General features: G+C 39.5%; 3 protein-coding genes across 4 annotated transcripts; 2 read left to right on the forward strand and 1 right to left on the reverse strand.

Moving 5' to 3' along the window:
* Positions 1-3,986: 3,986 nt before the first annotated feature.
* On the reverse strand, positions 3,987-13,768 carry prpf18 (PRP18 pre-mRNA processing factor 18 homolog (yeast)). 2 transcript variants are annotated; one of them, XM_044356875.1, is made up of 11 exons: positions 13,584-13,768; positions 12,912-12,989; positions 12,640-12,666; positions 10,863-10,964; positions 10,666-10,779; positions 10,153-10,299; positions 9,834-9,902; positions 9,451-9,591; positions 9,281-9,352; positions 9,025-9,180; positions 3,987-4,795 (listed from the first exon to the last, which is right to left on the reverse strand). In XM_044356875.1, exons 1-11 carry the CDS (start codon positions 13,647-13,649, stop codon positions 4,715-4,717), a joined length of 1,053 nt encoding a protein of 350 aa, XP_044212810.1. In that variant the 5' UTR covers positions 13,650-13,768; the 3' UTR covers positions 3,987-4,714. The 2 variants fall into 2 exon arrangements, with proteins under 2 accessions (XP_044212810.1, XP_044212812.1); XM_044356877.1 differs by lacking the exon at positions 12,640-12,666.
* A 730-nt stretch (positions 13,769-14,498) lies between these two features.
* Positions 14,499-20,761, forward strand: bend7 (BEN domain containing 7). The gene is made up of 10 exons (XM_044356873.1): positions 14,499-15,733; positions 16,331-16,408; positions 16,497-16,850; positions 17,142-17,261; positions 17,356-17,708; positions 18,353-18,460; positions 18,671-18,788; positions 18,906-19,019; positions 19,255-19,296; positions 19,863-20,761. The coding sequence occupies exons 1-10, from the start codon at positions 15,670-15,672 to the stop codon at positions 19,919-19,921; spliced, it is 1,410 nt and encodes a 469-aa protein (XP_044212808.1). The 5' UTR covers positions 14,499-15,669; the 3' UTR covers positions 19,922-20,761.
* A 282-nt stretch (positions 20,762-21,043) lies between these two features.
* Positions 21,044-27,797, forward strand: sephs1 (selenophosphate synthetase 1). Its single transcript, XM_044356874.1, has 11 exons — positions 21,044-21,061; positions 21,223-21,311; positions 22,861-22,983; positions 23,111-23,207; positions 23,861-23,964; positions 24,146-24,253; positions 25,232-25,386; positions 25,506-25,596; positions 25,720-25,819; positions 26,473-26,685; positions 26,976-27,797. Exons 3-11 carry the CDS (start codon positions 22,888-22,890, stop codon positions 27,188-27,190), a joined length of 1,179 nt encoding a protein of 392 aa, XP_044212809.1. The 5' UTR covers positions 21,044-21,061; positions 21,223-21,311; positions 22,861-22,887; the 3' UTR covers positions 27,191-27,797.
* Positions 27,798-27,861: the final 64 nt, after the last annotated feature.

Raw genomic sequence — 27,861 nt, forward strand, 5'->3', positions numbered from 1 at the left:
TTGTTGCAGCACGCTGGACTCTCTCTCTCTCTCTCTCTCTCTCTCTCTCTCTCTCTCTCTCACTCTCTCTCTCGCTCTCTCCCTCCCTCCCTCCCTCTAGCCTGAAGTAAGGTGTATGTTTGGAAAGCGTCAGCACAAAGGGGGCAGTTTAATAGGTATCAGCAGTCTACGCGCAGATGTTTAAATCTGTCATATTTCTGAAAAGGCTTCACAGGACTTCATAGAGTCAGTGGAAAAGTGTCCGGAGGCATGTGATGTGATTCTCCCTTTCTAAAATCCAATAGATGTTTAACAGCAAGCTGCAGGGGCAGGACAGTGTGCTCCGGTTTTACTCCAAGAAACTATTGATTTACTGTTGCTAAAACAAGAGAGGTCGATTCCACCCTCTCTCTCTCTCTCTCTCTCTCTCTCTGTCTCTCTCTCGCAAACCTACAGCATAATGCCAAAAGCCTGATTACAAAGTGTACAGACATCTACTGCTATTTTCCAACAATAGGCAGGAGTTGACGTATCTGACTCATCTGATTGGATGATGAGAGTCAACAGAGTCAGTCTAATGTTGCTGGCAGACGAGTAAGACAAGACATTAAACTGCTGTGCTCCAGGAGCCAGAGAAGAGGGGATGCTGGTGAATGCTGCTGCAAATCACATCTGCTTGTTGCAAGCTTCACATCCTCTCTAATCTCTCCTGTAGCCCTCTGTGCCGTGCATTTCCATTTCAATTGACTGTAGCCTATCTGTTACAGGACCATGTTAATTACTGTCTCCATGTAATGTTGTGTGTCTTTCCTTTCCTTTCCTTTCCTTTCCTTTCCTCTCTTCTCTGTATTAAAGGAAGAGATGGCTGTGAAGAAACTTCACCATGGTGATGGCTCCTCAGAGGACAAGGTCAATTTATATGAAAAGATGTATTTATGTGCTGCTGCTGCTGACAAAAGGATTGTAATGGCATATTGAACAGAGATGATGATGCAGTGCCATTGCTCTTCTCATTTTTATCTTATACAACTTTTTCTGCATTGTGATGGACAAGTGTTTTGTCTAGACTTTTTCTTCAGGTTGGCATAAAGAAGCTGATTAAATTAATGAATATCTTGTTATTTTGTTCCATATTATCTCATCATATGTCCCCATCATTTTCCTCCCCTCTGCTGCAATCCTTAAATGACCCCAATACATCACATTCATCAGACAATTTTGCATTTTAACTAATGCTTTGACCTTTACATCTATTTTGAGCCCCGCTAATAAAATGAGCACTTTGAAGGTGGTGATGACATCAATTTACCTAAGTGACTCTTGATATAAGCCAAAGCTTTTACAGGAGACTGACGGGGAATTTCATATGGTATATTGGTCTAGGCATCAGAAAAGACAAGTGTACAAATCTATAAATCCACTTAAATTGCCAGAAATTCAATGTGACGGGAGACAGGGAAGGACAAACACAAACACAGAGAGAGAGAGAAAGAGAGAGTGTGTGTGTGTGATATACTATGCCTCCAACGGTAATTGGTTTCAACCTCTGCTCAGGTGCCTGGCAACGATCACACTGTCCAGCCAGTCCAGATGAAAAGAGAAATGAAGCTCTAATTACGGTGAAGACCTGCAAGCTGGCGGGTGACCACAGACAAGGAATTTCCCCATGAAACGAAAGGAGAGTGGTCACCTGGAAACAAAATGATGAGCTGAAATATTACACAATGGTGCACTGATGATCACTTTAATGTGCTTATTTGCATGGTCTTAATGCAGAGTGCAAAATTGAAATGATGGCTTGGTAAAGACAAATATGACTAAATAAGGTTTCTCTATGTTTCCGGATAGACTTTACCTAAAATGAGATTAGCTGAAGAGTATCTCACCAAGCCCAAGTATTTCCTCACATAATGTACCATGAAATAATACAGTAGAAAACAATTAAGCATCTAAACAACACTTTTGCTTCGATTTCCACATTGGCATGCTAATATATGCAGTTACACAGGGGCGATGGAGATAATCCTTCCACGAAGCCTGGGGATTTGAATGTGTTAATGACATTGAGTGGATCCCTCACACGCCCTACTCTGACACAATCTCGAGCCTGAACAAAGGAGCACAGAGAGCAGGTTTTTATCAGCTTGCCCACATCTTACGGCCAGTAAGTGGTGCTGTGTATAGATCTGAGGTCATTAAAGAAAATAAAAAGTAAGGCCCCCTACATAATGAATGCAAACCCTCATTGTTTTCAGGCGGTACGACAGCACATCTAAATACAGGATCAATGCCAAGAGGATCGGATAAGGCCACATATTAAATCGCGGTCTTTACAACATCTTTGAATGGCTCGGACAAGCTGAGGTGAATTGAAGAAGACAATCAGGAAACAGAGACACTGACTTAACATGAATCAGAGCATCATGTTTAACCCCACGTGCACAGAGATGTTCACAATGGGCAGAACGTGTCAGAGAAATGCAACAGCTACTCTGAGGCAGAATTTATCAGTGTTAGGTACAAGAAGTTCCAACATGTAGTCTTAACAATATTGATTTTAAGTGTAGCAAATTTACCAAGTTGCATTCTCATCAGTGGTTAACTCATATTCTCTTGTGAATAACTGCAAACTCTACTGATAAGACAGTGCACTCTGAAAATAGATGGTGAAGAAACATACTTTATATACCCAAACACTGCAGTGTGGATGCTATTTCATCATTTGCTTACTCTGAACATCCCTTACTGCAAATTTCCCTCAATTTGAGCCAGACATGTCCTCCTTACTGCCCACTGTGTCAGCATGTGTTTTGGCCTGATCAGAGTGAGACATCTGCCCAAGTCACTATTCTCATGGCATCTCACCAAACACCATGACATGCTGGTGGTTTCATTCAGTCTGTTAACACAGTCCCTCTACCAGATTGTTCTACGATGCACCTGAATAATTGTAATCATCTAAAAGAAAATCTTTTGCTTTATTACACTTAGAAGATTCTTGTAGCTCTTTTCTTTTCTCCAGGCTGCAAAATTTAAGTGAATGATTCCCTTTCTGTTGCGCACAGATAACAGAACTTACACAAACCCCCTGATAGCACACAAGGAAGTCACTTGTTAATTTACATTGAATAGAAAATACCTTTCATTTCACGGCCTTGGCAACACAAACAACCCAGTTCAGTGAGGCAACAGACCAGTCTGGACAAAAGCCAAAATATTTAGCTGACTTTATCTCAAGGACAGACAGATAAATTCTTCTGTGGGAAGACGAACATGATGACTTGGTTCAAATGTTTCTGCTCTCCAACTCTTTAAATAAACATCTTCTTTAGTGTAGGATAGAAGCCAGGGCTCAAAGCTGGAAATTTCAGAGGAACATCCAACACTAGTTCAAAGTATTTGAACTGCCAGCTGTCAATCTGTCCAGCTGCGTCTCAATTAATGACGTGTACAGAGCTGACATACTGAAACGGTGGTGACGTGGGTTCAGGCATCCGAGAACACACTATGACCACAAGGAACAGATCAAATCACCATGGATACTCAGTGTAATAAGGTCAGCGTGTGACGTTGGATGCTACTATCTTAGCAAACTACTGGAAGGTTTACATCAGCAATGAGGAGACTAGTTTTTTTTCCCCTCTAGTTTTTGCTTTAATGTAGCCTTGGATTGCCATCCAATAGAGAACATAACAGTACACTGATTCCTCAATTGTTGATCACATATTTTCCTAATGAATTCTTGGTGATTCAGTGGGTAATCAAAACTTTTACTGAAGCATGTGCATATTTGCAGAGGAGAGTCCTTTATTAGAAGCCGTTTCCCTGCAGACACATTTTACAATGAGAAAACTATTCTTAGCCTGATGGTGGCCAAGAATACTCCCATTCAGCAGACCAGCTGCATTAGATAAGAGAGAAAATCTCAACAATTACAGAACAAAATTTATTTTAAAAGGGAAAAATAACTTTTCACACAGATAAAAACAAAACCTCCTGACAGCTGGTATAATAAAACAACACTTTATTTTCTTGGTAAGATGGTACAGGGACACAGTTGGTTTCATTATCTGCTGAAAATGTGAAAACTCAAATATCCACATGTAGAACTGCATGTGCAGTGGTTCAGAATTGTATCTCAAGTGTAATAAAACTTACACTATTGGATCTTTCAAGGGACACTTTGCTTGGAACATCATGAAAATAAATCTTTGAAAAATGTATGCAATTTTAAAACATGGCCAATACTAAAGGAATATCTTTTTACAGCCTTGACAACAGCAGGAAGTAAAGTTGAGATACTTTAGTATTTCCTGAAAAAATAGCCTTGACTCCTCAGAGCATCCATAAATACACATGGTCTCAAGAAGGACTAAAGACGTGTGACTATTAAAAAGGTCTGACAGGTGCACCTGTTTTTCCCAGTAGTCCCAAAAACCAGACTGATGAGCCTGATGAGTGCTCTCCAGCTAAATCTGTGATGTTATCATTCTTTCAAGAGAGTATATACTCTCTCACTCACCCCAATTCTGTTTAAATTATGCGTTTTCTCTCACAATTACCCCCAGCCAGATGAATATGTACTTAAGGGCCCTCAGTGTACAGGATTTTGAGAAATTTCTGCCACAACCTCATTTAAGTCAGTACATAATTGAGCTGCTATGAAAAATTCCTATTTTAGATTGTGATACAATGGACATGACAGCCTTGTTATAAGTTAAGTTGGAGTTACAAATTAAAGAGCGTTGTACTCCACACACTTTGATGGATCAGTTGAGAAGTGTTTCTGGCAGATCGTCATCAACCTCTTCAGTCCCTGTAGAGAAAAAATAAGAACAAGGGGAAAGAAAATACAGTTGTCAATGAAATGTATCGTCTACAGCCATGCCAGCAGCTAAAATTTGCTAATAAAGGAATGCCATTAGTTTAGAAAGCAATTGGTCATAAATTCTGCCTGATAACGGCGCCAGAGGAAAAGATAAGGGATCACAAGTTGTTACTATTCATCCAGAGGGGAATATGTATATCTGTACATCTGACATCTGTTCATCTGACAATCCATCCAATAGACCATTTCCACAGCAGACATTTGGACTTGTCAAAGCAGGAACAGCACAGGTGGAATTAATAACACTGACGATGGCTGCATTCCACGTAGGTGAGCCAGTTCCAGCTCTTGTGCATGCTCACTCACTGACATGGCTTAGTGGGACAATTACTGGAATGGAGCCATCGTTAACGTTATTATTTACAACTGTAGCTTTCCTGCTTTGACAAGTCAAAAGGTCTGCTGTAAAAGGGGTCTTTAGCTGTTGAGACATTTCACTCAAAACCATAAATGTGAACCTTACGGTGGTGCAGAGGAAAGGTCAAGGGATCATCAAAGTCAGCAGGATTCATCATGTGGGAACAATGAATCCCCGTACAGAATTTTGGACTAATCCTTCAAGCAGATGTTGAGATATTTCAGAGGAAGAGTGACTGTGCATTTTCGTTCTGTGAACTCTATAAACGATCATCACAGTCAGCAGGATTCATCATGTGGGAACAATGAATCCCTGTACATAATTTTGGGCTAATCCATCCAGCAGATGTTGAGGTATTTCAGAGGAAGAGTGACTTCTTTTCCAGAATATCTTCTATACGAGATTGCACCATACCATTTCGTATTTGCACTGCATTTGGGCAGTCAGCATCCTCGGTAAAAGCCACAACTCGGTAGAACGCCGTACATGACGACATGAAGAGCTGCAGCTCATTCAGTACTTTTAAAACCAAATGAATAAGTTTACTAAAATCTACTCAGCTCTGTAACCACTGATTTTTACATTTTATTCTATGGTCTTCTCATGAACACAAGTATTCTTGATTTCAATTGGACAAGCATTCATTAGTCATTCTAGTTAACACTGTACTATGTTTATTCTGTATTATTCTTTATCCTTTGTATTTTAACTAGTACTGTGTTGTAATGTGTTTTAATTGTGACAAGGGACTGCAGATGAAAACTAGCTATAAGCTAACTCTGGTACAGTGCATCGAATGGCAACATTTATGTTTAAAACTGTACATGGTCCCTTTCAAATAAATAAAGAAGAAAAAAAATGACCTGCTGATGGCAATTGATGAAAGGGGGTCACCAAAGTCACACGGATAAATCCTCTTGACACCATGAATATCTGTGCCAAATTTCATGGCAATCCATTTAATAATCCATCTAATTAAGATAGACTGTGCTTTACAGACAGGGGAAGAGTAATGTAGTCATTACCAGGCATGCCATGTCACCTAGTGCTGCTAAATTGTTTTTGGCAAGGATGGAAACATTTCATGATGACACCTGATGGATTTATTTCCTTATTTCTTTTTTTTCCCTGTCAAATATGCCATAATTTTAACATTTCTGAGATACAGTATATTGATGTGCAATTTGATGTATAACATCATCTGTTGCCTTCATATAACTACTGTTCATCTATGGCCAGCCAATAACGTCAACCCTTACCTCCTTTGTAAATCTCAGCAATTTGTTTAATGTGGATTTGTGACATATGACAAATGGTAATTCAAACAGGTGTTTTGACCCCCGTGCCAGCGTCGGAAATTAGTTGGGGTCAAGGGCAAAAATGCCCCAGGAAATCTCAGAATGCCCCTAAAAACCGTGATCGAGGGGCAGAAACTGCCCCCAAAAATTCGAAAAAAATAATTTTATCTTTACGAGTTTAGGTCAATATCCTAATTCTACATGATGCCATCATTTTATTTTCATCCGATTCATTTAATTTCAATTTCAACACACAAACAGAGCTGTTGTTCACACTACGATACCTGACAGAGGTGTTGCACTCCTGCTGCACCTGCAGTGAAGTTCGCTGCCAGGATGGACCGCTACCTCCTTACAAAAACTCTAACTGCTCCACCCGATGAAAGCAACCTAAGTCCCAGGCCGTCACCAACACCACCACCAGCAAGCAAAATAAAGACGAATAAGACGGCAAAGGAAGTTGCGGCTTTAACTATTGAAAAATGGAAAATAGACTGGCTTGGTGTCGAATAAATGAAGAAGACGACTCTCCTCTACTGCAAGGCATGCAGGGCTCACCCACCCAAAAATAGCCTGGAACCGCGAAAAAGTAATCACGACTTTATCAAAGGAAGCGAACAGGTCAAAAAAGTGTTCGGCTCATCGGCACCAAGCCAGCAAACATAATCGATTTGCTTATGATAAGTAATATTAATGCTAACGCTAGTGTCTTTTGTCTGGCACGTTAGCCAATACAGTGTTAGTAATTTGGCTAACTAATGTTAATTTTAATACATATACGTGGGTCTTGCCGACCGGTGGGGTGTTCATTGCAGTTTTACAGAGGCTGTTTTATACTCTCATCACATATATTCTCACTTTTTTAAACAGATATACCGTATTATAGCTGTAAAGGAGATCCGTCACTAAGCCACCTTTGCTTTTTTTTTTTTTTTCACTGAACAAGACCGGCATAATGCCACCGTGTGTGCAGCATGACGTGTAACACAATAGCGTCAGCTCCCTGTCCAGCCATTCTAGCTATCCCGAAGCTTCACACAGACGTCCATCCGACTATGACTACCTACGTAGCCGACTTATTGGAGGAGCAACTCTGCCCCCCACTGCGTGTCCATACCTTTTATACAGAACAGCGGGGCGGAATAAAGGCGCAGCATTCCCGCCTTGAACAGGCTGTGTAAAAAAAGGGCAGCAACTAACATTAATGGGCTCGGTGCATCGAGTGAAATGAGCTTTTATTCCCAAATCTAGAACATATTTTTTACTAACCAATGAGGCAGTGCTGGATAATCGAGTCTATTATGTTATTTTCATCATGTCATTGTGGTCAAAACCTAAGCAAGGATAAATTTGGATACGAAATAAAGAATGCTAAAAAAACTTCAGCTGAAGGCATTTCCAGAACTGCATCAATAAAGAAGGAATATTACACTCGTTTAGGCTCTTTTGACAGTACTTGTAGCTACTAGACTGTAATATTGTAAAACTGAGGCATACAACGCATCAGACCCACAATGACAACGGTAGACTGGCTTTGACTTGTAGGAGGTTTGAATATGACGTTATCCCCCCAACCAGAACTTTTGGTCAATTTAATTAGATCAAACCAATTAAATATCGTCATGATCTCAAGATCATTATGTTATGTTGTCATCTAGTGGTTTATACTGAGGGTTCAACCTAAATAAAACCTTAGTTGTTGAAAGGAAATTGATGCATTAATTTGCTTTTCATGTGCTTATTATTGTAGTTAGAACATGAAGACAATTATTACAAATGAGACGGTGTTTACTGAGGAGGTTTTGGTTACACAAGGTGATGATTACTGTATTTATTTTAATCTGCGCTCATTTCACGTTAAAACCAGCAACTTTATGCACTAATTACTATTTTTGCCCCCAAAATTTAGTAAATGCCCCAGTGGGGGCAAAAGTTGCCCCCCCCCCCCAATTTTTTTTAAATTTCCTACACTGCCCTGTACACACATGCTAGAATAATCCAGCATCATTTGCATACCTTACATGCACAATACCTAAACATGTTTAACCAGAGGAACTGCCCTTAATTAATCCCAGTCATACTAATATACGTTAATATACAGTTTACAGTATATAATTTATTTATATTACTATATGTGCTATGTATGAAGGCATTTTAGTAATAGAATAGAACACTTCTCCGAAAGCACGGAAATATTAATAAGAGTCTTATTTGCCTTTTAAACTTAAATAATGAGGAAAAAATATGCTTGTCACTGAGCATAAGGTCATTAATATATAGTTATATATAACTCTTTATACTTTTCCACACACCATGCAAACTTTTAACTGTAAAAGATGCACACATGATGTCCAACCAGACCAGTGTTTCATTTAGAGGGTATGACAAAGATGAACTTGATAAATGCTGACACTGTCAGCGTAATGATCTTGCATTTTCTATTGGATTGTATTTGATCTAATTTATGTACAATCTGTAGGCGATAAATATCAGGGTCTCACCTGAATGTATTTTCTCTGCGTCTCATCATTGAGAACGTGGGCCACGTGTTTGGAGAAGATCTTTTCTCGCCCAGTACGGGCATGGATACCCACCATGGTCACACCAATAGGCCAGGGAGCATTTCCAATGGCCATCTGCAGATATGCATCATTTGCCTGGAAAAATGGTGCAAAGTTGTTAAAACATGTAGCTGTGGATTTGTAATAATAAAAAGGAACTAACAGTCGAAAACACAATTTTCAGATCTTGACAAACCTTGACATATTCCCTCTCCAACATGAATTTAATGATGTCTGTGATTGACTCTTTGATGTCAGCTGGTAAACTCTGAAAGACATGATGGTAAAATAAAAATGATTAGAGATAAAAAAAAAAAAGCACACCACATGAATCACATCCCTCGGGCCCTTCTCAACAAATGTTACCTTCTTCCTGAGCTTCCTGAAGAGAGGTTTGAGGTAAGACTCAGTCTGTGAGTGGGTGGCGCTGGCCAGCTTGCCCTGAACACTGCGCTTCACGTGGTCCTCTCGGCTGTTCAGATCTTTGGCCCAAACACCAAGAAGAAACTTAAATAAAACAGGAAATATGGTTATTAACAAAATATTCCCAAGAGTTGCAATGGTGACAGACAGTACAACTACTTATTATTTATTCCTGGCTGGTGGCGATAAATGCATCACATAAAACATCATAACATCAAAATAACTGACGGACAACAACATGAATAGTAGCAACACTAGTTGTGTAAAAAAATGTTATCCAACAGCTCCTTCTAGATCAAAGGCAGAGCAGGGTTTTCTTGCCTTACCCTCAAAAACTTGTCAATAACATCCTGGTCTCCATGATCATCTCCTGTTCCCAGGGTTTTGCCAAGAGCCTAAGGAGAAATTATGTATTAGAGAAAAACTGAGTCATAACCTTAACTTACTAAAGCTGAAAATGGATATTTTACATAACTGATAAAGATTCATGATCAGTGTGCAGCTGTGATTCATGTGAACTTTTAAACAATATTCTAGTGAGTTGAACATTAGTAAATAGTCATGAAAATACCCAAAACTGAAAGAAAGCTTCTTAATAATCTGGGCCCATTCCTCTTCACTGACACTGTGCAGTTTACAATATACCTCCAGTTCTTCTATAGTGGTGTTTTCTTCGTGCACTTTCAAGTCGTGCTGCGTGTCCAATTCTCCTGACTCTGTTCCCCCGACAATCTCATTCAGGTACTGCTGGTCGATCTTATCCATGGCTGCCTTCAGATCATTCCTCAAACCCTAGACACAGAGGCAGCGGCAAAGATCAAAACAGTATCAATCAGCATATCAGCAAAATAACACCATTAAAAAGAATCACATGAAAAAGAAATTCCGCCTTTCTTCAACTCATGAACATGTGAATAACTGTGATGTGAAAATAAAACTCAGCTTCACTACTTTACAGAACTTATCGGGGGTTTATTGAGCACATGATTCTGTAAGGTGACAGCTCATAGAAAGATACATGTGTATAGAGTGCATGTTAACAAGAAGGTGCGAATGGTAATGACACACATATTTTCCAACAAAGAGGGAGCGGTATTGAGTTATTCCTAAATAGGATGGACTTGATTCAGCCAACTCCCAAGAAACCCTCAGTCCTACCTTGTTTACTTCCGGGGTCAGAATCTCAATCTTTCTGAGTCTCTGGAAGGCATCATAGTCAGACTCTCCGAACAGTCGGATTGGTTCCCCTCGTTCTCTCAGCCGCCGAATTACCTACACAAGCAAAGTCACATTTAATATGTTATATGTAAAGAAAATAATAGAGAGGGATGTCTTAATATTTTGCATTAACTCACCTCCTGTCGTGACAGTGTCATTGGCAGCTTCTCTTCTGTCAGTTCCAGTTCTAACACTGGATTAGCTGAGGTGGATGGCTCATCTTCCTCCTTTTTATCAATCTTCAGGAGAACATGGAGGGAACAGAAATACACTTAAGTTAAACCTGCAATACGAAACTTTTACATATCAATTAAAGTCAGATACAAACAAGCCCTTGCCAAATGAGTTCACACAATGCTGATTAAGCCTATCACCACCAGATAAATCTCTCTGTATTTCACAGTATACCGGAGTTCTTAATCTGGTGTCGGGTTTGACATTCCCACACTGGCTGAATGAATGCATACTGCACATGCCAACTAACTTCCAGATTGCTCTCTGCTAACTTGAATAGGGATAAAATAATTTTAATTGTGCAGCTCTTCTAGACTTTCCAAAGGTTATTGGACCAAATGGATCAAATTCTGGTAGTGAAACGAGTCATTTCGCAGGGGTTGTGTGACACTCAAATTAATTTATCCACCATTGTACAGTGGCAACAGTAGCAACGGAGAAGGCTACGGCGGAGCCTGCGATGTAAGCACGTCAACAGGGTTTTTGTAATTACTCTCACTGCCAGAAGGGGAAGACAAAATCCCGCACTCCTCTCCAATGTCTTCTTGAGATGTGACTTCAGGATGTGTGTCACTATATCAAAGTGGATTGCACATATTCACATACCTATCGTACCTGCAGTTACCTAATAACTTACCAATAAAAGCAAGTGTATAGAGTATTACAATTAATCTCCTAACTTTTATTTTCATGCTGGCTGCACCACCAAAGCCTAATCACCGGCAAACATACTATTTTAACAGTATGAAGTACTGCAATAGGAAATTCAAAGTACGCTACCAGCTCATGCTTTCATAGGCGCATGCATCTCGGCACTCTTAGATTGTGGTTTAAGGAGCACAATCTATAAGAAACTGATGCCAAAAAGCCTTCCAAACAAACAACGGCCTTTGCTCAAATAAACACAGTGCACTGCATGTGTGCAAAGAGCAGTAAGTCTGACATCTTAAGCCTTGCACAAAGTAAAACAAAAATGCTGTTTTCCATTGAGCAACTGTTACAAGGCAATGCAAACTAGTGACACAACACCAGGAAAAACTCAGAGTTGGTCTAAATAATAAAGCTGTTGTCACAGATTAAATGCAAAACAAAAGCGTAGCTCGATAACAGAAGTATTTTCTATTTCAGTTCAGTATCCCATGCTGAAATCCACACCGAGGCTGTGCCCCTGTTTGGCTTTGTGGCTTCCTTTCCTTGTCCCCTTGCTTTTTGGCTGGTGATTGTTGCAGAGTTTGTAAGATATTTCTGGTCCAGCATATAGTCCATGTGTCATAGTGGTTGCAGCATATATAAATGAATTGTTAAAAGCATAAATATAGACAATGGTGGAGTATTGGAAACATGAGGTGGTTCACCATATTCACACCAACTGTTTGTACAACACAAAAATCCATAAATAGACTAAACTTATTATGCACAGTAAGCAGAGGAGAGCTGGTGAAAATTCCACTTCTAAAAGCCTTGTATCAAATTACTATATGTTTTCAGATTGATTGAGTTGCCTGATTGCGCCTAGGAAATTAAGACGTCTCCACCATGTTATTTTTGCTTTTATGTTCACTGGTCTCAGTGAGTGAACTTTGAAGAGGGGTGCCAAGGAAGCGGAAGCTTTTGGGACACAGTGTGTTTTATCCTTTCATCATGCATCCTGTCAGCTACTTTCACTGTGCAATCCCATACCTGGCTCTCAGGAGGCTCTCTCTGAACCTACAGATGCAGGCAGCAGAGGCAGGTTGGGGAGAAACAGCACAGTAAACACAGATACAAACACTAATGTACACCTAAGCAATGCCTGAGCTTTTCTTTTTCCTGGGAAAAAAGTTTAAAGACAGTATTGAAGTGTCATACAGGAGAGGGCTGACTGTTAAACATGAGATAAACCTGAACTGAAGAAAGAAAGGTATTTAGATGTGTGTGTATGAGTGAGAGAGAAAGAGAGAGTGATAAAAAACCTTATATCCACATCTTCTGAAGTAATCTTCTTGCTCCTTGCGTGCAAGATCAGACCTCTTGAAAAATTTCTTGGAGTCCTGCAGACAGAAAGTTAATTAGGCTTTTTTGCACATCTTACCAAACTCTACATACAGCCCAATGAATAGTTCATACTGATGGTGAAGCCTGAAGAGGCTGATATCATATTTTTTCCTTCCCCTTTACTATGACATTGTAGATATTAATCTCTTGAATGCTACCTCGAAACTGTTTTCACACACCGCATGAAGGCATTTTGCAATTTTAATTAATGAAACCAGTTATTTTCAACAAAGCAATATCTCACAGTTTACAATTATGGAGTTTAAGTTTTACTGGAATAAATTAGCGTGATTTAGAGGCTTCAATGGGGTGTTTTTGAGTAGTATTTGGGGGTTTGAAGCCTTGATTCGCAGTTTAAGTAAAGCAGAATTAGCCTCGGTTACATTGTGATAGCGCTAATCAATGCTAAATTACGGTGTTGGCTTTTTCAATATTGTATCGATATATCTATCAACAGACTAACCTAGCTACATGTGATACACATGGATGATTGTGGAAAGATTAAGTTGACTTGTGTTGATCTAATGTTAGCTAACGTTTTAGCAACAGGGCTAACTAGCAAACAAAACAATCAACTTTATGAGACTCACGTCAACCAGCTGCTTTTCTTCGAGGAGTTTCCTCTTCCTGGCGATCTCAGCTTTCAGTATGTCCATCCCATTAAATTAATAGTGGTCGTACACTGTTTCAACAAATAAACATACTACTAAACCTGTTGTTACAACGCTAACAGAAGCTCGACGCCTAAACCGGAAGTTATCCTAAAATACCCGACCACAGACTTTCACTGTAAGGGTCCGCATTGATTCATTTTCTTTTGGTGTCAACTTCAAAATAAAAGTGTAAAAATAAGATGTGAATTTGGTTCATTTTATTTTATAGATGTGGGTTTGCTTAGGTCTTCTTTCCTAGATGTGGGTTCACTTAGGTCTTATTTCCTAAATGTGGGTTCACTTGGGTCTTATTTTCTGTATGAGGGTTCACTTAGGACTTATTTCCTAGATGTGGGTTCACTTAGGTCTTATCTTCTAGATGTTGGTTCACTTGGGTCTTATTTTCTGTGTGAGGTTTCACTTATGTCTTATTTTCTAGATGTGGGTTCACTTAGGTCTTATTTTCTGTATGAGGTTTCACTTAGGTCTTATCTTCTAGATGGATATCAAGACTATAACACTCTTTGGACAGAGTAAAAAAAATACTGCTTTATGTTTTATTCTCTTGATACGGTTTTATAGTTACTGTATTAAAATCATGTTTAATTTTAATTATTTGGGCTCTCGAACAGGTTTCTAATTAAAATAAACAATTGGCAATTATAGGCTACTTAACAGCAAACTGAACATTATAAACTCTCACTAATGTTTTGTGGAAAAAGTGAAAATATTGTCATACCAATATAACCAAATTTTTTTGAATCATCCCATTAATTGGCATGTCAATATTTATTTACAGTATTGTTAAAGCACTGTATTAATATTGACATACTATACTGCCAATATATTCACAACATTTTAAGAAAGGGGAAAAACTTTAAGTCACTAAGGTACTTAAATGCATTTAATACCTAAATACAACAATGGATTTGACTTTGATTTTGCTGCATATTTTAAAACATGATGGAATAAATTCAATTCCAAACAGAAATCTAATATTCTACTTGTCATGCAGTTTGTGTAACATCCCCTACATCAGCTCCTCCAATTCACAGCCCCTGCTGCAAGCAGGTTTTAGGTTTGTTGGATGACCATTCACATATAGTCTTAGAGAGAATCAGTCTCTTCTCTAACTGAGATTGAAAATGACTGATTATAACTTTTTGAGGTTGTTTTGGGTTGAGAATGAAGGAAATGATGGAAAAGATCATACCTAACTTACTAGGTCCTATTCCGCCTATTTTCTGCCAGTTATTCACAATTTGCCTGGAGCAAGGTCATGACTGTGGGGAGGGGAAATTCATCATTTGATGCACTATCAGCTTTAGTGAGATATCCACACTACATGCATCAGAAAAGTGAGACTCAATCTTATCCCTGCCATGCCATCAAAGACATGTCTTCTGAAATTTGTCTATAACACCAACATGTCATCTGAGTAACCAACTCACTAATGAGTTTCAATCTGCTCTACCCAAAAATCAGAGGGGTGCTCACATTTTTCCCCCCTAAAAATATTCACTGATAACAATAAACGCTCTGGTAACAGAAACAAGATAATAATTTAACAATCAAGAAAAACTTTCCGTTTCTAGCTGATCAAATGATTAAGTGGTCCTACAACTGCTCTTGCTCAAATGCCAGTCCATTGTCTGGACACAACAGTGGCAAATGCCTGAGTCGACCTTTTGGATGAGAATATACCATCAGGTGGCGCAAAGGAATATGTGACGAATTTTTTAATATTAAAGTCATTAATTTATTTACATGGCGAAAGGGAAGAACCAGCATCATAATGGGACCGGGAATTGATCTTACAATATGATTCATGAGCTGCATTTAAGCTTAACACGGTGAAAATCGTGCCGATGACAGGATCTGTAGCGCAGCCTGGGGAGAAATTTAACTGATTAATAAAGCAGACGGACACTGATTCCGCTGAGTGTATCCAGTCACTGATTTCGTCTTCTGAAGAGCGATTTTCGACTGCACCGACTTACTGAAGACTATACACCTCCTGAAGATGGAGTTTGGGGAAAGGAAGAGGAGAAGGAAGTCACAGAGCTTTAAATTGGTCACGGATGAAGGTAGGCTGCTGAATGAATGCAAGACCTTGCAAGACGCGCGTCTGTGTCTGGGTGTTTGTCTGGCGCTGTGTGGCAGCACAGGCGACCCTGTAAACAAAAGCGATGGCCACGACAATGCCCATAGTCTTTGCATCGGCTTTACCTCACAGCTAACTCTGCTGATTCAAGTCTTACGTGGTAAAACATTCCTGAAGATCAACATAGCTCAGTTAGGAGATTCTTAAGAATTAATTAAGCGAATGGTCCAGAATATGAAAATATGTTGCGCATTGTGATCATATAACACGCAGCTTAAATTGTTCACTTTTTGCTGAAGCTGTCAGCTCTAGGCCACCTCTCCACTACTTCATACTACCTACAGGTGGATTCTTCATGGGATGGGAGGGGGAGGGGGGGGGTTCTGCTTTAGTTAACATCACAGTCCCCATCAGCCTGCACAAGCTTCATCATTAAAACGCAAAAAGGCTGCAACTATTTGTCACACAGTTGTTATTTTATTATTACATTTTGACTTCATTATAGCAATACTGTTACTATCTTATTGCAAATTTGCCTTGCTGGGTTTTTTTTGTTTTTGTTTTTTGTTTTTTTTTGCAGATTTTAACTCTTCATATATGATGAATTCCAGCTGCAAAGATGCCAATGGAGAGCCTAAGGATGCTGCTGTGCCTGATCGTATGTGTCATTTTAAAGATTACTTCTATTATATATTAGAGAGGCTCTAACTAATTATACAGTATATACCAACACTCTCTCTGTGTAGATTGGCTGGGGGATGAGGGAATGGAGATCAAGAGGCAAATCACAGGAATGATGAGGCTTCTGAGTGATAAGACCAGCAGGGTATATCAACGAGCAGGAACAGAGCAAGACAGCTTAACAAAGATGCCACCGGACAGGCATCTGACCTGGGTACATCAGCCTGTACCTTCATCTCTTGCTTCAGAAGACCACCAGATCAACAGCTGGAACTCTACAGGGGATCCGGGGCCTTCACCTTCATCCATATCCACCCCAATCCCCAACGGTCCAGGCTGTGGCCAGTACAGCACCCGCTCCAAAGCCCTGCGGATGCTCAACAATACCAAGGATCTGAACAGGGTGAATGAGGCTAATGGTAGGGTACCAAAACTAATTAAATGTTTTTTCTTAAAATAGAGATGAGCACCAGACAAGCAGAAGGGCAAACCTCATACAGAGGTATTTGTGTGTGTGGCAGACACTGGGAGTTCAGCTGTACAAGACAGACAAGCTCCCATTAGGCACACTAGCTGACGTAGTGCTAGTCAAACACTCATGCACACATGTACACACCTTGTAAGAGACATGGCATGAAAGCCCATTGCACTCTTATGTGTAAGCATGTTTGAGTGGACAGTCACTAACTAACACTCCACTGACTTTCCAGCAGATGTAGTCCCTCCTGCTGCACCAGAAACCCCCTGCTGTATGTGTAACTGCAAAGGCGCCTTGCAGGCTATTTTGCAGGAACTGCGTGCCATGAGGAGGCTGATGCAGACTCAAAAAGGTCAGTAAATCAACACAAATACTCACAGACTGTGAGAGAGAGACAGGATGAGAGAGAGAGAGTGAAAATACAATTTGTTACTGTCTTTTTCTAGCATCCTTGGAAAGGCAGGAACAGGCCGCATCACCATGCCAACCTCGCCTTGGTCCTGGCCCTGCTCCTCGTCGTAGGCCCCGCAAGAGGAGGCCAATCTATAAAGTGGCACCACTGACTGTATCTGTTGCTAGAAGATCTGCTGTTTCCGCTGTGGAGGCATCACCACTCATTGCTACACCTGCAGAATCTGGAAAGAGGGATGATTGTGATAAGGACCAACACTCTTCAACACCCAACAGTCATCCCGTCTCTTCTGAGGTTTTAGTGCAGCCACCTCAGAATAATTCAGAAACTGTCAACAAAACACACAATTCTTTCTTGAACCAACCGAGGGAACCACATGACATAGAGGTACAGGTCATCTGCATGTTATTTTACATGTATTATTTGTGTATGTGCCCATATGTGTTTTCTGTGTAAAATGTTTAATCTTCAGCTCTGACCTATGATTTGAGTGTACATTTAATTCCCCCGCAGACACAGTATTTATTCTTTAATTCACACTAATCATACTGATGAATTCATTCAATTCAATTCTTTCAAGTTCAATTTTACAATGTGTATCTGATAGTTTTTCTTTTAACCCAATTTAACGTGCATGTAAAAAATATATATATATATTCTTGCCTCATCACTCTTTAGCATGTTTGACTCCATTTATACTATTTATATATTAAAAGCTGTTGCCAAGTGGTGTGTTTTGTTGCTAAGGAGAATCTTTGTGTCCTCTGACCTCTTTGGATCTCTCACTCAGATCATAGTTTTGGTATGAGAAGTATGAGAAATTAAGTATTGTTTGAACATCCAAATTTTACAGTTATGTCTTCAACAACATTGTGAGTTAGAGCTAAATTTTTGACAATGACTTCTGTAGAAGATTTATGTGTGTTCTCTTGTTTTCCCTCTAAAAGGGGGATTAGTTTTCTTATATTGTAATTTATAATTTTCTAATAATATTCACAAATCACACTCCGTGTTATTGGATTCCCTTTCAGTCTGACGTGCGTCTTGCAGAGGAATATGATGTATTTATCTCAAAGGCTCAGCTAGACTCCATTCTGGTCAACTATACACGCTCTGGCAGCCTGCTGTTCCGGAAACTGGTGCGTATTTACAATCTTAAAGAGCCAGTTCATTGGTCTTTTATTTGTGGTTAACTTTACATTCATGTGGCATTACTGATTACTTACACTTTATTATAAACACAAACATTTTCTCATTCGCCTTAATAAAAAGCTGAGTTCACTGAAGGTTCAGCAATGTTAATATAAACATATAAACTTTCAGTTTGGTGAACTGTGCTGTGTGTTTAGGTGTGTGCCTTCTTTAATGACGCTACTCTGGCTAACTCTTTGCCAAACGGTAAAAGGAAGAGAGGACTTAATGACAACCGCAAAGGCCTGGACCAGAACATTGTGGGTGCCATTAAAGGTAGGTGAGAGAAAGATACAAAAAGTTGAATCAGGTTCTTGGCAGGGTACAGCATTAATGGCTGTGACACTGCGACTCCTGAGGAAACATGAATATATTCATGTTATCTGTGTCCAGTGTTTACAGAGAAATACTGCACTGAGCACAGAATAGAGAAGTTGCCTGGGCCACGAGACTGGGTTCAGATCCTTCAAGATCAAATCAAACTTGCCAGGAGGAGGCTGAAAAGAGGTAGTGTGCTATTATAGAGTCTGCTGCTATATTATTTCTGCTTTTCTTTCTTTTATTAAAGTAATTGATACTGTACCGTATACTCATCTATGCATATAGCCTACATATGTATTTTAAAGGTGGTGCTATAGAATTTTATTGCTATATAATTACTATTATTGTTATTGTGTTTACATTTATAAGTCAATTACTACATTTACCAGCCAAAAACCTTGTTTTTCCTTTGACTCCTCAGATGCAGCAGAGACAGAAGAAGTCTTAAATGGACCCTCAACAAGTATGAACCACACATTTAAATATTCACACATACTGGCAGCTAACACAAGCACACAAACACACACACGCACACTCACACTCACACACACACACTATTTTATATTTCTGTCCTTTCCCCTTACACATCAGTACTCCATCCTTCTACATCTTTCCATCAGCCCCCCTCTGAGCCCACAATGCTTTTACTTCGCTCCACTTCACTGTCACAACACACGCACACACACAAACTGGTGTTGCTGGCCCACTCATTGGCTCATATGTCCTTGTCACGCTGTCGCTGTGACATTTGACATTCTCACGCAACTTTCCAAAATGTCAGCTAATTATCTTTACAGCATGCACCATCGCCCCTCTTTCACCTCTCTATTTCCCCCTCACTGTCACAATAGGATTTCTCTTTCTGCTGTCTCATTTTCTTTAGGGAAGGCTATAATACCCAACAATACATACAACAATACAACATATACGACTGAAAACAGTTCTCTTTATATGTGCACACAACTGCATAGAGGCTTTTTTGATAGTGATATTTTAAAATGTAATAATATCTTCTACTTTTTCTTACAGGCTGCAACTATAACAAGCCTGCAAGTGTGGAAGGGACAGTGGTGAACATGACTGGTTGATTCAAGGGCTGCCATCATGGCCTTCCAAAATATTTTACTTGTCTTACTTGATGCATTTTGCCACTTTAGATATTTCCTTTGCAGCTGTTAACTGATCTGTGTTTTGGATGTAAAGGGAAAAAAACAAGACCACATGAATAAGAAGGATCCACAAACATGTTACACTTTCAAACAACCTTGTGATGAACTGATGTGGAAGCAACCAGGATGTGGAGTTACTGTAACAGACACTGAACTCTACAGTGGTTAAGAAAAGTCAGGTCATTTTCATGTTCAGAAGTGAATTACTGTTTACATTATAGTCTACAGCTTTAAAAGTGAACTCACGTAGTTCTCATATGTCATTCCTAGCAAGTTTACAAATCTGAAATGAGACTATAGCTGTACTTTAACGACATCCATATATTTTGCACAAATTATATTTTAAGGGAAAGTGTACATTGTGGATTGTGCCATTTAATTGACCAGTAACTCTCTTCAGTGGGTGTAATGTGCAGTGTGGCATCCACCTTATTTCCTAACATTACATCCTAAAGTAAATATATTTGATATATTCTATCAAATTTTGCTAATCAAAAATAGGTTGATACGCTGTAACATCTGGCTGAAAATATCAAAATATCCAGTATTCTGTCAATAAATGTTTCTTTTCATGACTAGACTCTCTAGGCTATGCATATCAGTGCTATTGTTGTTCATGTTGTGATGGAATTAAAGCAAAACTTTCTGCTCATTGTGCATCTTAAATGAATATAGTTGTTAACATCATTAAATGTACTTTCTTGACAATTTTGTTTTTGTGTTGTTTTTACAGTTAAGGTAACAGCAGATATGAGGCAAATAGAGTAAACACATGGCTACATTTCTTCCTGAAACATCCCTGATAAATATTAATAATAAAAAAAATGTGTTACAATATTAACATGATTATATCAAGAGATGAACTGGTATGAGCAAGTTTATAAACCTGAGTACCTATACTCGCATCCAGGTAATGTCATGTTGATGTAAGTGCAATTGGAGGGAAAACAGCAAATTAAAGGTACACTCCATTGTAAGGATTTTGTTGCCAGACTTCACAGCTCGTTAAAGGGGATGTTAAAGCCGCCGCCGTGCAGGCAGAGGACCCTGTGACATCGCGTGAGTTTCCTCTTTGCATTGTTAGCTATATATTATTTTATTTAGACGAAGCGCGATAGGACACATATCCTTATTCAAATACATTAAGTTATATGCGATAATTCGGATTTCTGTCCTCTAGTTACGACTTTAGAAACCAAATATGTGTCACTTTCGTTCAGGCATTCTCGGAGGACGCCCGATTGTAGGCCCAGTGCATGCTGGTGGCGTCCGCGCTCTTCTGTCGGGATCCACCGCTAACGTGAAGCTGGTAAGGATAAACTGGTCAGAGCAATTAAAGGGGAAATGTTGCAAGAATATAACTCCGCTTTGGTCCTAAAATTACATATAGGTCAATTGTAAACACGTCTAATGTACCATAGCATTACAAACTTTGCACAAGTCGCATGTTGAACGTTGTTTTATTGAAATCGACTCTGATGTTGCACACATCGCATGGCGAGGGACAGCAAAGGGTTAATTTTTTCCGCCGCCGACATTTTTGTTCGGCGCTCTACGGCAACTTTTTAACTTACATGTGCAACGAGCTGCTGCAATGTTTCACAAACTGTGCATTAACTTACATTCAGGCTGCAGCGTGCACAGTGTTTATTTTTAAATGTGTTTACGTTACAGCTCGTAAACTCGGCCACTCGGCTCTTTGTTGCACAGGGCTGCTTATGCCCATCACCTCACGCATGGATCAGCAGCCGGCTAACAAGAGCTAGCACGGAAACGAAAATGCATCTACAGCAAAACAAACAACAAACCTGAAACGTGTTTATCAGTGTATATGTCTCAAAGTGGAGGCGGCAGTAGCATATAATGTAGTGGACATTACACTGAATAGATGAGTTTAACCCCTGGTCCATGTTAATATTGTTAGCCATTGCCTAAGGGTTGAATGAACTTGGCAGCGGTTTGTCTCTTGAACACTCCCACGGTGAACTAACCGAGGCCCCCCTGAGTAACTTACAGTTACATTTACAGTTAAAACAACAAATGGGGTCAGAACTAAGCAGTAACTCAACTGGCATCTCTGTCAGGTGGCCAAATGTGTCACATTTCGATGTTAAAGCACGCGAGACATTTGACACTTCGCTAAAACTGAAGAGCGCACCGGCTCATTGAGAAGTTTCATGTTGCCAGTGGTGGGTTTGTGCGTCAGAGAGAGACGTTGACGCTCTCCTGGATATGGTGCTTTGCAATTTTTGTAACAAGCATCATTCATTTGTGTGCACAGTAACTCTTATCAACACTTTGTCTTATTAAACTGACAGAATTCAAGAAATCTTGTGCCTAAACATGAACATATCTATGGCCTGGCGGCTTAATTAATACAATAGCAGCCTCCTGGAACACCTTTATCTTACCACACCTTACCATCTCATACAATAAATATGCCAAAAAGTATCAGTGTTAGAGTGGTGTAAATTAAACTATAATCATGTTTCTGACTGTATTAAGGTGTACCTAATATTTTGTTGTCAAAACATTGTCTGCTTTCAGCTTCTCAAATATGAATATTTTCTTAACCTAATCCTAACTTTTAAATTCAGTGTATTTGGGTTTTTGACTTTTGGTTGTTAGAAGTTGTCATGAGCATTTTTACCATTTTTTGACATTTTATAGATGAAATGATTAATTGAGAAAATATAAATTAATTTAGCTCCATCATTAAGTGTTGACTTGACTCTGAGAAAGATTTAAGATTTTATTTTTACTATTTAAAGATTTTATTTTTTACCTCTTTGTTACATTTAGACAGTGTTGCTAATCTTCCATGATTCCTCCTGTCACGGTCTTTGTTGTGCTTCTAGTGGTGAGGACCCAGAGTTTCTTCAGACATGTCGGTGAGGGAGTCCTTTAACCCCGAGAGCTATGAGCTGGACAAGAACTTCAGGCTCACACGTTTTGCTGAGCTCAAGGGCACAGGCTGCAAGGTTGGCTCTTTTTACTAAAATTTGCCTTGGATACATCATTGTCTTTGTTTAACTATGCAAACTATGAAGCATCACAGCTGATAAAAATGTGTAAAAATTGAATGGTGCCTATTGTCTTCGGCCACAGGTGCCCCAAGAGGTTTTACAGAAACTGCTAGAAACCCTACAGGAGAACCACTATCAAGAGGATGAACAGTTCCTCGGAGCAGTTATGCCTCGATTAGGTAATTATAAGCTTTAAATAGCACTATATTAACAGGTACGACAAGTTGCAAAGTGCGTAATCAAATAACAGTACCTTTCGTAATCAAAACAGGAAAAACACGTATAGTATAATACATAGTATAATAAATGGAAAAAAGGCAGTTAAGATGAGAGAAATTAGTTATGATACAGAATTTTATTCTCGGTGGTTGAAACCAGTTTTTGCTGGCGTTTACAACACAGTTGCTCATATAAAACTCTGAAAGCATGTGCCCCCTCCCACAGTGGTAACATCACGCTGTATTATACATAAAAATACATAAACCCCAAATGACCTGACAGTGATGACTCTATTTTATGATGGAGTCGTGCATGTATGGCAGCAAGAAGAACGCCAGGATACAAAACAATGCAATGCCTTAAAAGTATTAAGTAAAACCTTGACCTCAGTTCTGAAATGAACAGCCCACTTGTGTAGACACACTGAAACGAGGTTAATGTGATCCCCTCTTTTCATGCTCCACTAAAGCCTGACAGCTAAACTCTGTACAACCTGAAGCTTTCTGACTGCTCTTTTGTTGAGGTTTTGTGTGTCCAGTACCATGTCACACATGCACCAATGGAACCTAAATGTCAACAACATATCACATAGAAAGCTCTTTTACTTTTGAAGGCATAGGAATGGACACCTGTGTGATCCCTCTCAGACATGGAGGCCTTTCACTTGTCCAGACAACAGATTACATCTATCCTATAGTGGATGACCCCTACATGATGGTATGAATCTCCTCTTTTTTTATTGTTTGCCCCAGTGTGGTCCTTTTTAATTACTAATACATGTAACAGACTAAAGGATGTTGCTGTAATAATTCTTTGTTTTTTCTGTCTTATTGGGTCTGTTGGCCTGTGTTACATGCCAACTATTATTTGTTTAATTTTCAGCATTTCTGTTTTATAGGGAAGAATTGCTTGTGCCAATGTTCTAAGTGACCTGTATGCCATGGGAGTGACAGAGTGTGACAACATGTTGATGCTCCTGGGAGTCAGCAACAAAATGTCAGAGAAGGTAAGAGGCATTTGTAAGAGGCGATGTGTTGACTTTTGGGTCTTGTGTTAATGGTGTAACAAACAAAATACGACACACAATAAGGTTTCTGTAGTTTTAAACGCACAATATGTAATTTCTGCTGTAAGGGGTCTCTCAATCAAAACAATAACAAAAGACAGGGTTTGATGACGTTGTGAAGTAGCACGTGATCATGGGAGTTGTTGTCTTCATTGTTAAATATCCGGCTTCTCCCAGTTGGGATTACTTCATTGTTCATCATTCAGGGGGATTTTACCAGAAGCTGAATTATCTGCAGAGGCCTCCTCCTCTCCAAGACAAACGTACATGATGACTAAAACCAGTAAAAACACTGAGCAGTTTCATGTAAAAAAAAAAAAAAAAAAAATCAGTATTTCTCTGACGTGTTCGGTGGACACTGACTGACATCCAGAGGGTCTGCAAATCGAGCTGCTGCCAACGTTTGCTCAGCTTGTTTCTCTGACAACTTAAGATCCAGACGTCCGATGATTAAAATCTTTCATTCGGTTAAAAGATAGACTTAAAAATGACCAAGATCTAAAAAGTTTATCGTAAAACTGTGGCTTAACACTGAATAAAAGTCCATTAATGACAGTTTCTGGCAGACAACCACAACGCCGATGCATTATCTTGTATGCGTATACTCTTTGGTGGACGTCATTGTGGTAGACAACCACAATGCCGAAACATGGGCACAAGATGATTCTCATCTTTGACAGGCGACCAAATTAAACGGACCATTACTTTGATTAAAATTACGGATTTCTCTGGGTTTGAAAATTGTTGGAAACATTTGTGATAATGTAAGTACACAACTCACAAAACATATAACATAGGTCTAGTTGTTTATAGACATTTTAATGTGGAATAGTTACATATTATAGCTTTAAACAAGAACAGTGTTATGAATGATATCCTGTTGTGCTCTCTGTTTCTGATTTTCCTTGGTCTTCACAGGAGAGAGACAAAGTCATGCCACTGATCATCCAGGGATTCAAGGATGCATCAGAAGAGGCAGGCACATCTGTAACGGGAGGACAGACAGTGCTCAACCCCTGGGTGGTGATGGGGGGAGTTGCAACAACAGTCTGCCAGCCCAACGAATTTATCATGTAGGAATTAATTCCTGAAACATATTCCTTACTTACATTGTTCACAGCCACTTTAATAAATGTATGATTTTGTTGTAATGCAAAAAAAAAACCATGATGATGTGTTTGACGTTTCTCAGGCCAGACAATGCAGTGCCAGGAGACGTGTTGGTGTTGACCAAGCCATTAGGGACACAAGTGGCTGTTGCAGTACATCAGTGGCTAGATATTGTAAGTTTGTCTCTTTATTCATTTTGTCAAAAAATGTTCACATCATACATAATGAAGACACCTCTTGTTGTTTAGGATACCCACTAATGCCACTGCCTCTATATGTTTTGTTATATCTCTCAGCCTGAGAAGTGGAACAAGATCAAGTTAGTGGTAACCCAGGAAGATGTAGAACTTGCTTACCATGAAGCAATGATGAACATGGCTCGGCTCAACAGGACAGGTAAAAGCACTACGAATGTGTCCGATTGACTGATAGTTCATTCATAATTGTCAAGCTTACTTGGTTATTATCTTTATTTCTAGTTAAACAAGCATTCTGAGTACTTTTAAGTTAAACATAAGTACTGCTGCAGCTTCTGTAACTGGACTCTATTGCCCCCCCTGTTGCTAATAAGACTCTGCTGACATTGTGAGACTAAATGCAAAAGAAAGCCTGGGCTAACATGAAAACATTATAAGATTATGTGCCATGTTAGAAAAAAGCTGCATACTATAACTTTGTGTTAACTGTTAAAAACTGGAACCCTTTCACATAGATTCATAGAAATACTTCTTCAAGGTTGCAAGTGTTAAAGCTCTGGGTAAAGATGTGGTTCCAGTAATTGTTTTTGTTTCCTTTCCTTGCATTAGATGGTTCTCTTTTGTCATCTATAAAGACATCAATGAGGATTAATAGTTGAATGACTATATATGTTATCTTGGTTATTTGTTTGCATTCAAGCTTGTATACATATTTTAAAGATGATCTTGCTCCTATCTATGATGGCCGGCTTTTTACTCAACCTTCGAGTGGGCTGCTTTAGTGCAAATTTGTTCTTTTCAAGCATAACCCCAGGCCTAAGTCTCCTTCTCTGTCTCTGTTTTCCCTTGTAGCGGCTGGTCTCATGCACACCTTCAACGCTCACGCAGCCACCGATATCACAGGGTTTGGCATCCTTGGCCACGCTCAGACTCTGGCACGACAACAGCGAAGCGAAGTGTCATTTGTCATCCACAACCTCCCAGTGCTTGCCAAGATGGCTGCAGTGTCCAAGGCCTGTGGGAATATGTTTGGACTCATGCACGGCACCTGCCCTGAAACATCAGGTGTGTGTGTATACATGGTTCTGTTTTTCATCTATCTAACTTCTCTGACCATTATATCTCTTAAGTTATGTTAATTTACAGTACATAGCACCTGTTTAGAGAAACAACATGCTTGTAAGGCTGTTCCATAGTCTGTGGGCCACAACTATAATGATTCAGTCACATTTGCTCTTGATTCCTGAGGTCCTGATCAAGCAGTAAGAGATCTGAACACTCGCCAACATCATAACACATTAAAAAAAAAATCATTTAAGGCCATTGTGCCTGACCAAATCTCCTTTCATTTACAGGGGGCCTGCTTATCTGTCTGCCTCGGGAGCAGGCTGCCCGCTTCTGTGCAGAGATCAAATCCCCGAAGTATGGCGAGGGCCACCAGGCATGGATCATAGGGATTGTAGAGAAAGGAAACCGCACTGCTCGCATCATTGACAAACCACGGATCATAGAGGTGGCACCACAAGCTGCCACCCAGAATGTCAACCCAACTCCTGGTGCAACTTCTTAATCCTCTTTACCTGCATTATAGACCGGAACCCAAAAGCTCTGCTGAGTGATTTTAGACACATAAACTACAAAACCATCTTAGAGTGTTGAAATACAGTATATACACAGAATAGTATGTACACAGAAAAGACTGGGGTGACGTGTATCTACATGAGAAACAGCCCCACACTGTGGCCCAGGCGGCATGTCATCACCCAGTGGACTCAACCTACAGTATGCCCATGATGAAAATTGGTAAGAAACAATGCATAATTCACATCCATTTTGCCTTTCGTGTCTGTTGTATTCTGTTATGTTAAATGTGTTCGCTTCTAGTAAGAGGGTGATGAAGATGAAGACAAAAATCTGATACTGTTGATTCATTTTGAATCTTAGGAAGTGTGGTGTCTGTTGCCTCTTTGGCTCTTAAAATTGCTCTCATCAAGCAAGCGGGCCGTGTGATGGTGTTTTTGTTTGTCTGTTCACTTTGTACAGTTATTAAGCCTAGTTTTAGTTCATTGCTGTAACTGATGCCTTGAAAGAAACTGAGTGTGACCAGAATGGTTTGTTTTTTATTACTTTGACTTTTTGTATTGTCCCCACCTAAACTAATAAATATTCAAATAGAAGATGGTTTGTTCTTGCCCGCTATTCAGGAGAGCTGCACTCTTCTGAATGAACTAAATCAAATGT

Source organism: Thunnus albacares, chromosome 7, assembly GCF_914725855.1.
Source record: "Thunnus albacares chromosome 7, fThuAlb1.1, whole genome shotgun sequence".
In the NCBI taxonomy this organism is placed as follows: domain Eukaryota; kingdom Metazoa; phylum Chordata; class Actinopteri; order Scombriformes; family Scombridae; genus Thunnus; species Thunnus albacares.